At 36.5% G+C, this 10,888-nt stretch overlaps 1 protein-coding gene across 1 annotated transcript in view; it reads left to right on the forward strand.

Annotated features, from left to right (window-relative positions):
- The first annotated feature begins 2,417 nt into the window (after positions 1 to 2,417).
- Positions 2,418 to 10,888, forward strand: part of LOC106523397 (1-phosphatidylinositol 4,5-bisphosphate phosphodiesterase zeta-1) — a 28,409-nt gene continuing 19,938 nt past the window's right edge. Inside the window, exons 1-2 of the mRNA XM_014016793.1 lie at positions 2,418 to 2,607; positions 6,326 to 6,527. Coding sequence (XP_013872247.1) covers positions 2,418 to 2,607; positions 6,326 to 6,527 — 392 coding nt within the window. The remainder of the gene's footprint in view (positions 2,608 to 6,325; positions 6,528 to 10,888) is intronic.

Consider the following 10,888-nt stretch of genomic DNA (forward strand, 5'->3'; position numbering starts at 1 on the left):
GGTTTTTGGATGTCCAGATGATAAAGAATTATAGTAATCCAGTCTAGACGTGATAAATGCATGGATCAGTTTTTCTGCATCCTTTTTGGACAAAATGTTTCTAATTTTAGTGATATTATGCAAAAGAAGGCAATCCTGGTAACTTTTTTAATGTGGGGGTTAAAAGACTCATTTTTATTCCTCCTGTGTTCCTTGAAAACAAACAAAAGCACAACAACTAAACAGCCTTTAATGTTAGAGAGGTAAAAACAAAGGAAGCCTCCTGCTACCAACTGTCAGAACATCATCCTCCATCCTTCAGCCTCTGACAGATGAGGTGAACACACTCTGGGTGACCTTGTATCCTGGTGTTAATGTGGATGTTACTCTGACAGAAATGCTGACATGTTAAGTTGGCAGGGGATGCAATTCTACTTTCATTTTATTTTTTTATATTCTGACCTTCCTTTTTTATCCAAATAATTGTCTGTCCATCCATCCATCCATCCATCCATCCATCCATCCATCCATCCATCCATCCATCCATCCATCCATCCATCCATCCATCCATCCATCCATCATCTACCGCTTGTTCCAGAGTCAGGTTGCATGTACGACTCCCACCCTGAATGGGTCCAACTAATTGCCGGCACTGGGAACCAAACTCTCGCACCCCCCTGTACAAGGGCTGAATGGCCTGTAACAGTACACCCACAATCCCATACTCACAGATCCACCCCACCACACACACACACACCTACTATATCTCTCTATCCTTGTGGAGACTTTTCAATGACTTCCATTCATTTTTTGGAAATTTTATATCCTAACCCTGATCATTTACCCTAAAATTAACCTCACAGGTACCTACCTGGCCCTAAAACTAACCTAAACTCAATTCACACCTTGGTCCTAAACCCAACCCCCACCCAAAATCAGCCTCTGAATTCGTGAGGACCAGGCTTTGGTCCCCACAAGGACCATCCGGTCCCCACAAGGCTGCATTTTCCTGAAAAACTGTCCCCACCAAGTAGCAAAAACAAGGGCACACACACACAGTGAACCTCGGGGGAACACAATCGAACACCTTTTCCAAGTCCACAAAACATATGTAGACTGGATTGACAAACTCCCATGATCCCTGGAGGAACCAGGGTAAAGAGCCATTTATTATTAGAAAACTCACAAATGGCTATGATTCAGTCAACTTTATATAAACTGAGCTAAAATTCAGTAGATGAGCGTCATCAAAACAGGCCTACAAATGAGTGTGACAACAAGAGACTGCAATATCCTTTTGATTTAAACAGTTCAGAAAAGGCAGTGGGCAAAATGTATTCTTTTAAAAACAATTTTAACACACATTTAGAAAAATGTTCAATCTTCTGCCGGCCTTCAAAGAAAACCTGCAGTGTATGTTTTTATTTTTTTATTTTTTTCCTTTTCTCGCATATCACCTCTCCACATTTGGAATGTTTTGTCACCATAGCAACAATTCTGTGCGCTTCCTTAGAAACCTGCTAAAAAAACATTGAGGTATTTTCATGCACGAACGATTACAAGTCATCAATAATAACAACACAACTTCACTTCAGAGATTCAGCTGTGGTTCCTGTCCGAGGTAGGTTTTGTTTAAATGGTATCAAATTGAATTTAAGGGAGGAAACATTAAAAATGTGCGCAGCTGCTCCACGCTGTCCTGTTAGTGTAAAAAACGTGAAACTTTTATTCCCTCATGTAAGTTTGATGGCCGTGCTCGGGTTAGACGTGAATCGCATGAAAGTTCAGTTATTGCAGTCACAAACGGTGAGTGAAAGTGGCAGCAGACCGTTTATTTATTTATTTATTTAGTTAGTTTTCGCGTTGTTCCCATGGCAGCAGATGGGTTTAGATGAACGACTGGCCCACTGGGACACAACACTGGCACGTATGTCTGAACTTTGAAGGGCTGTAGAACAAAGATGTGAAAGGTACAGAGGGAAAAAATAAATTAAAAAAAAAACAGAGAAAGTGTCTTCCTGACAAGTGGAAGAGAAGCACTAACATGAGTCCCTCCAACACTTTGTGGAGGCAGAGCCCAGCTCTTTTTTCATAGTTTTGGTATTCCCTCTTATCTAGTTTTTAAAAGTATTATTCTAACTGTGAACCCAGGTAAACACCGGGATGTGTCTTCTTGTTGTTGACATTTCTGTTCTCTGTTTCTTGTATATTTTCAGTGATCCGCCGTGCCTTTGAAAAATCAAATATTACCAAGATGACAACATGAAGTTCAAGCTGAACCATTAAACCTCAAATGAGCTTAAACTTGACACTTTTCTCTTTTAACCCACACAGCGATGAATGTTCAGCAATGTGGCAAAACGCGTCTTCGCCGCATCATCAACGAGGAATATAAAGCTGTTTTTTTTTCTTAGTTTAGTTGTCGTGCAGGAGGGGAGATGAAGAAAAGCAAGCCGTCCACCTCCAGGAGAGCTGAGATCCAGCTGCTGTTCCAGAGCTACACTGGAGGCTTCACCACGCTGCCTGCAGCTGGCCTCCTGACGTTCCTCCACACGGAGCAAATGGAACAAGCATCAGACGAAGAGACGGCACACAGCCTGATTGACAGATATGAAATAGAAGAGGCAGGTGAGTGAAGCGTGAGCTTGCCGCATGTCATTAAGGTTGAAAATATTTAAGGTGTGTGAGTTTTTATTTATTCTTTTTTTTTTTGCAAAGAAAATCAAGCAATTTCTTCCCCACCCAACCCAAAAATATTGAAGTGCTGTATAAACACAGAAAATCTTTATTGAAAACAATATAATGAGCGAAACACAGCTGTCAAGAAGTAGTTTTTATTCTTCTTCTTTCTTGGAAATATGCATGTTAATTTATGATGCCAGCACCCCGCATAAAATTTGGAGCATGTTTACTACCATGTTACATCATTTTTTTTAGTTTATTATTTTCTTGCATGAGTATAAATTCAGCTGCCTTCTGTGTTTTTATTTGTTGAAATTTTCACAACGCTCCACATTTTTCACTGGCTTGCAGGCATTCCACGTTATCTAGACCATTTTTATTTCAGTGTTTGACATAAAACACAGAATGTGGTTAGCTGAATTAATCAAAGCCTTCACTGAGCAAAGCATGAATGACAGCAAGGTCTCTAATTTTTATAAGGACAATCAAGTTAATCAAACTAACAAGTTTTTTTAACAGTTGAATTTTTCCTCTAATCTCTGAGGTGTTCTGTTTAGGTTCAGTCATGTTGCTGACATGTTGCCGAACACTGGAAGCACAAAGGAGAAATATATATTTTTTCTGTGTCTGTGTGTGTTTGTCTATAGCAGGGGTGTCAAACTAATTTTCACCAAGGGCTACATAAGTATCATAGTGACCCTCAAAGGGTCAGTTGTAAATAACTTTGACATTTCTTGTTTAACTTCAACTAAACATGAAATGTAATGTTCCTCGTCTCATTGTTATGGAGGAGCACAGCTAACAAACTGAGCTCTGTGTGGTATTTCCTGCATAGAGACAGTGTTTCAACATGTTCTCTTATAAACACTGAGAAGTATTACACTGCAAAAACTGTCCATCTTACCAAGTTTTAAAAYCTYNTATCCAGCCAAAAAGTCTTTTTGATCTTGTTTTGAGACTGATTTACTAAACAAGAACTGATTGTGTAAGAATAATAATCTTGTTTTCAGAATGCATAAGATTATTTGTGTTGATTGCCTGAAAATTTGACTCAAATTCAGTCAAAAAATTCTGCAAATGGAGTAAGAAATTTTTACTTGGTAAGATTTTTGAAATGCTTGATTTGAATCAATTTTTTTTTCTTATTTCAAGAATCTTACTAATAAAGTTTTCTTACTCCATTGCCAGAAAATTTTCAATTAATTTGAGTCAAATTTTCAGGCTAACAAGACAAATAAACTTACACATTCTGAAAACAAGATTATTATTCTTACACAATCAGTTCTTTTTTAGTAAATCAGTCTCAAAACAAGATCAAGAAGACTTTTTGGCTGGATATAAGATTTTAAAACTTGGTTAGGTGGACATTTTTTGCAGTGTATGTGTACAAAAGACAAAATGTGAAGTAAATAATACAGAAATACAATTAAAAGTAAAAGTTTTACTCACTGTTTAGTTGTGATAAATAGCTGCCATCTTGAATTCTGAACTCTCCCACATTCTAACAGGGAATTCCCACTTGAGGAGCATTCCATGTAGGCGGGAAATTACCACTTCACAGTACAACTGGGCCGTATCAAAAGTAGCTGGCTAAAATGCAGTGAAATGGAGATTTTACATGATGAATTTTGCCAACTGCTGGTTACTTTTGAATCCTGTGCACCTCCACCTAGTGGTAAGATGCAGCTTTTTTGCGGGTAACATAATCGACATGTATTATGGGAGACATACAGTAGTTTATGGTCAATTCTGACTTTAAAGCAGCTTTGATACATTAATACAAAGTTATTTAATTAAATTGCTCAGGGGCCACAGTTACTCAAAGCCAGCAGCTAAAGGTCCGAACAAATATTATTATCTTTCACCTTTTAAACTTGTTATTTTGTTGCCATAAATCAATAATTAAAATTTTACAATTAATTTAACCCTCCTGTTATGTTGTGGGTCAAACTGACCTGTCTTAAAGTTTGTTTTTTTTTAATAGTCAAAAGTCTTTTTTCTGTATGAAACTTTTTCTATTTGTCTTAATAGGTATAATTAGAAAAAAAATTTAGTGCGCACAACTCAAATTACCTTATAAAAAAAGGGAGAAGAGTAAAAGGGTGCCTGGTTCTGAAGAATAAAAGAAAATGGGATAACCAGCCCTCCAAAAAATACCATGGTTTTAATAAGGGCAGAAAACAGGACGCGTTTCGGCTACGTGCCGTCGTCAAGTTGACACTGACAGTTTACATGTCAAGTTAAACATTTGTCAGTTCAATGTTAAAAATTCTACAAGCTGAAAAAAGCTTGTTTATTATTTTTATTTATTTTAAAATGTTACAACAGTATATAAAGTATCATGCTGTATATTTGATTTAATCTAGTCAGAGGAGCTGTAGGCCTACAAGGAAGGAGAGACAAACTGTTCTAAATAAAAAAATGCATTTTTGATGCTATAGTGTACTGTTTATGTTCTAACTCAGTTAGTACTCAGTATTGGCACCAGGTATTAGTGAGTATACAAAATGAAGTACTCGTTCTCAGTTTGAGAAAAAAAAAATGGTATCAGAACCCCTAACTCATTAGACTTGGGAGTCAACTAAATTCAAGATGGCCGCCACAGCCAACTGACTCTATCCAACACAAAAGTAGCTATAACTAAGTAAAATTAGCAGATATGGAACTGATATTTGCTGAGGTACTACCTGAGGGTCACTCACAACACATACTATAAGTACGAACAGAATGTGTAAAATCTCACAATATTGCATGAGATCACACACAGCCTTATTTACAAGGCTTGAACAAATGTGCTACGACTCCATCCCTTCTACTCATAAAGTCTTGGCTTAAATCCTAGGTACGGAAGGAGGCCAGTATGTGTTCCTTCAAGGAATGCTAGGCCTTTTATTGTGAAATGTACCAAGTTTTTTCTCCAATTGCTTCATCTCAATTCTTTTAAAACATATAACACATTAAATTCTAATTGAGCATAAAATGGATAATTTTGCATTCAAATCTTCTGGTTTCATGTTGTTTTGTTTTATCTCTGCAAATGATTTCTGATGATTGTTTCATAAATTGTTGCTTTCGTCTCAAAAATGTCCACGACTCAGCCGCCGAATTTGACACAATTCCGCCCAAATCTGACAGCTACTGTAATCCTCCTAATCAGCTGCACAAGATGTAAATCACTGGGGCAATTAAATTAACCTTTGTTACAGGAACAGTTAACTTGTCTCAGCAGGAAAACGCCTGGAGGGAAAAAATGTTGTTAGTGATGGCCCAGTTCCAACTCGTCTGGCTGAGACACAGCAGTGAGACATAAAGCAGATTTCCAGGGTTTTAAAACATTGCTTCGGTTATTTCAAAAGGCCAGCCTTTTTGAACACTGTCACTTCAGTCATCATTGAAATACATCATCTGAATAGAATACTGCAAATGCTCATAGATTTGATTCAAACTCACTGGTTTTATAAACGTTTCAGACACTTTCATCAAAAATCATAAGCAAAAAAACACGTCTGAATACATATACTTATTGAACATATTAGATCAACACAATCCTTAATATTTCATCAATGGAAACTATTTATCTGTCTTTTGAGTGGGCTGCTGTTCTCCTCTATCACTGACAAAATGTTCAGCTTGCTTCCCCCTCCTCCTCCTCTTCTTCTCCCAGCCAGAGAAAACAGATCCATGACGTTTGAAGGCTTCCTCCGATACATGGAGTCCAAAGACTGCTGCGTGTTCAACCAGAGCCACACGTCAGTGTATCAGGACATGAACCAGCCTCTCCCCAGCTACTTCATCTCCTCTTCACACAACACCTACCTGACTGGAGATCAGCTAGTAGGGAGGAGCCACCTCGATGCTTACGTTTGGTAGGAAATGTAGAGCAGTTTGACGTTTTTATCCTCAAACAAATGTTGATACAAAAAGAAACTTTGGTTGTTTTATTATCACGGCCAGCTGCATGGATGTATAACTGGATAAATTCTAATTTAAGAACTCAGTTCTTGAAAAACTTGACACGTTAGAAACAACGCTAGCGAATAAAAGCTGAAATCTACTGTAAGCCTATATGGCCACCTCTAGACTTACATGCTGGTTATCTGGAAACTGAATACTGTTCTTCTCATTTCACTGACCCACCCGTGTGCTGAGGCAGACAGCAAATCTGCTGCGGTGTCTTTTGTGGGACAATGAAAGCGATTAGAAAAGAAGCTGATGGCAGCAGAAGTCCAGTATTTATGGATATACTGAACGTGCTGAAAGCTTTGGTGAGCTGGTGGAGAGGAGCTCTCCAGTCTGACAAGTTGAAACTTGAAATTGAGGGAATAGACAACAAGGCTACAACAACGAAGCATTTCTTGAATGCATATTGTCTGCTGTCATGCTCGCCAACGTTTTATTTAAAGGTATTTTATGCTGCAAATGACTCTCAGCTACCAACCCAAATTCGAGCTCAGTATCTGTAAAACTGACTGAGTTAAAGCAATTTTTGCATTTGTTAAACTGTGTAAACTATGGCGGCCATCTTGCATTAAGTTGACTTCAGAAGATAATCCATGTTACACTGAAAAAAATGATTTTTGGGTGTAGTAATATTTATTTAATTATTCTTTTAAATTTTACAAAAATATCAAAATTTCTAARCTAYTAGAATTTACCAAATAAACAATACACATTATATTATACATYMRWWWTWMYKKMMMAAAAAGGTAAATGCTAATATTATTTTATCAGTAATATTTAAGACCTTTTTCAGGACAGCACATAAACATGAATATATTAAGTAACTTTTACTCTTCTGGGCTAAAACTGGGGGCGCATGTGCACACAAAGGCTGCTGCTCCTCATTCTCTTGCTTCACTTTTCAAGGAGAGGACAAGACACGGTCTAAAGAAAACACAAGTTGTCTGGTTTCTTTTGCTTGAATACATTTGTTGGTGTGCAATAGCTTGATGGCATAATGTAGGTGATATTTAGTTGTCAGGGAACAGGGGATGCATATTGTAGCATTCTGCTGTGTTTGGCTGTTTGTCATGTGACTGCAGTGGAGGATTGTGGGTAGGATTCATGTTTGTTGTTGTTAAATCATTTTAGGGAACTGGTTAACTATGTTCTTTCAGCAATTAGTCTGTTGTGTTACTTTAATTTGTGTTCACTATTTGTTAACTTGTGTTAAACCATTCAGCAGAATAACCACAAGTGAGAGTGGTAGGCCTAGTCATTAATAAGACCTGTGAGTTTCACTTTGTCTGTTTTGTTCATGAAAAATAATCCAATAAAGGTTCTTCAAAACTGCCCCCTGGTGGTGAAGTCTTGACCTACAATAAGAGCTACACCTCTCTCTGTAGCTGTGAGGTGTCATGCTACAATATTGTGCTTGACGCATGTGCACTGTTATAAAGAACTTGTAAGATTTACTAGAAAAAAATCATCATAACAATTTGCATTAAAGTTTGTTTAGTAAATTTAAAAGCTGCAAATTCATGTAATATTTACTCATCATTATCTGGTAAAAGTTACTAAGAATATAGTTAAAGATTTGTGAATAAATCAGGTAAATTTGACTTAATTTGATCAAGTATATGATACAAGATTTAATTGAGCAAATTAAGTAAAATTGACCTGATTTATTCACAAATCTTTAACTATATTCTTAATAACTTTTTCTAGATAATGATGAGAGTAAATATTACATGAATTTGTAGCATTTAAATTTACTTACCAAACGTCAGTGCAAATCGTTTACAGGATTTTCTCTAGTAAATCTTACAAATTATTTTTACAGTGTAGGATGTGGATCAAATGATCATCTTTTCAGAGTTCAGTTCAAATTTATCCACTATTATATCCACCATTAGTTTATGAGATATTTTGCTAACAAACACTGACATGCACACTGAGCTAAAAACATGACAGAAAGCCACAATGAAAGGCGGCCAGTCATTATTCAGTGAAAAATGGGTAATGTGCTTGTAATGCTACAGTTCTTTAAAACCTAAACTGAGCACAAAAAGTAAGAGAAGTTGTGTTTGGTATATGATCCGTTTGTTGTAACAATGCTTCTTGACAATAGATTTTATAGCGAGCATCTGATTGGCAGCATCTGGTGGTACCTGAAGCACAAAACAAGTGTCAATAACGACAACCAAATTAGATGTTTGGCAAAGATTTGACACATTTTTCATTTGTGCAACCCACATACTCAGCTTTACTGCTGATCCTACAAGTGTATGTTCCTTACAAATGTGGCACAATTAAAAAAGGAAAACAGGCTTTCCAACAGTATAAGATTTTTTACCAAGAAGCATCATTACAACAAATAATCTACCAGACGTAAATGCCCTTAGTTTTGTGCTAATTATGTTTAAAGACATTAGGTAGTTTGAGTAAAAATAAGAATCTCACACTGTGTTCAGAGGATATTTGAAATACATCATACTCACAAACTATTCCTTTATTAAAAGTGTTGGTAAATTTTATACACTGTATACAGAAAAAATGCATGATAGAATTATAGATCTATGATGATTTAAACAGGCTCACATTTCCAGTCTGGACCTTGTATGTATTTGAATGAGTTCTGATTAGTAATACCATGGTGCTGTTGTGAAAGATGCTGCAACAAAGCTTTAGATTGAATTGCATAATCTCCTTTTCTTTCTATAAAAGGACACATGGCCCAGAACCTTATATTATGCTGAACAAGAAGGAAAGCACTGCAGCTCCTTTCTGTTGTAATTTAAAAAAAAATCTCAACCAGTTCTGATCAAGGCTGATATTCTACGTCTGGGTCATTTCACTTTGTAGGAACCCTCCCCAGAAAACAGCTATTCAACCCGACCTAAAGACTTAAAACCGTGCAACACAAAAACAACAGAAAATCCCCTGCGTGCATGCAAAACAGGTTAAACCAGCGCAACTCAGCTGAATACAACAAACAGGGAGAACAGGCAGAATAACAAGGGCAGTAAGAAGGTTGGATTAATTCTACAAACAAGGGCTGATGAAACAAAGGTGGAAACAATGAAAACAATACAAGGAGATGAAGGTCAGAGAGGTACGACCATGAGATGCATGAGACCGCCAAAATAAAACAGGATAATAACTGTACACAACTGCATCTGCAAATGCAAAAACAAACAAACAATAAATCATGATTTTATCAACATTGACAGTAAATGGATCTTTAAGGGAATGAACAATTAGTATTTTACCTGTAGCATAGTTGCAAAAATAAATGATAAATTCTGACCTAATCTGAGCTAATCCGATCAGGGTTAAGCACAAAGTGGATTGCTGTCATTTTAAAATAACTCCCATCTCAAAAGGTTACAGAGTAATTCATACAAACGTTATTTTACTAACTTTTTTCTGTCAATTTAGCATTAGGTTAAAATATTTTAATAATTTAATGTTTGGCTGCAAGTATAACTAATAGCGGATAATTTATTGCAAATTAGATGTCCACTAATTAAATTTAAAAAGGACATATTATGAAAAACACCCTTTTTTATCCCTTAAATACATTTTGTTAGAGTTTCTAGGAGTGCAGAAAAGTTATATTAATCTCTCCTGGTCCTGTGTAGATATGTTGATATTCTATGTGGGTGATATTTTTTATCCCATTAGTTTTCTCCTGTTATGTATCACGTCACAGTATTTGCTGCAGAATTGCTGAACAAGGTCATGGACTTCCAGCTAGCCAATTTTGCAAATCAGCAGTTCTGCAGGTTTGTTGTCTTCATTCTCCTATGGTTCTGGGTTAGAATTTGGCTCCAAAATATAAGGCTGGATAGACAAGTCAGTTTATAAAAAAGTTTCTAGATCATAACTCTGCTATCAAAATACAAATATGGCCAAACAGGTAGGAGTGGTATCACCCTCCAGTGACACGAGGATCACTGTGGGTCTTTGAATGTTTCTTTTGTCATTATTTTTTATCATCGTCACTATAATTAGGTTTAACTGGACTACATTCATCAACAGAACATGACATTAAAGCTTAAAGAATTTACATAAATAAACAAAGAAACATAATGATTCTTCTAAAATGTATTTTAAAAAGTTACAGCAGGTTTGCAAGTAATCCTTCATTTAATAACAGAGTGACATGAACAGTGTCCAACGCAAGTAGAAAGCTGCTTTGAGTAAAACACATTTTAAGTAGAAATATGGAATACACACACACACACACACACACACACACACACACACACACACACACACACAC

This window comes from Austrofundulus limnaeus, unplaced genomic scaffold, assembly GCF_001266775.1.
Source record: "Austrofundulus limnaeus strain Quisiro unplaced genomic scaffold, Austrofundulus_limnaeus-1.0 Scaffold155, whole genome shotgun sequence".
NCBI lineage: Eukaryota > Metazoa > Chordata > Actinopteri > Cyprinodontiformes > Rivulidae > Austrofundulus > Austrofundulus limnaeus.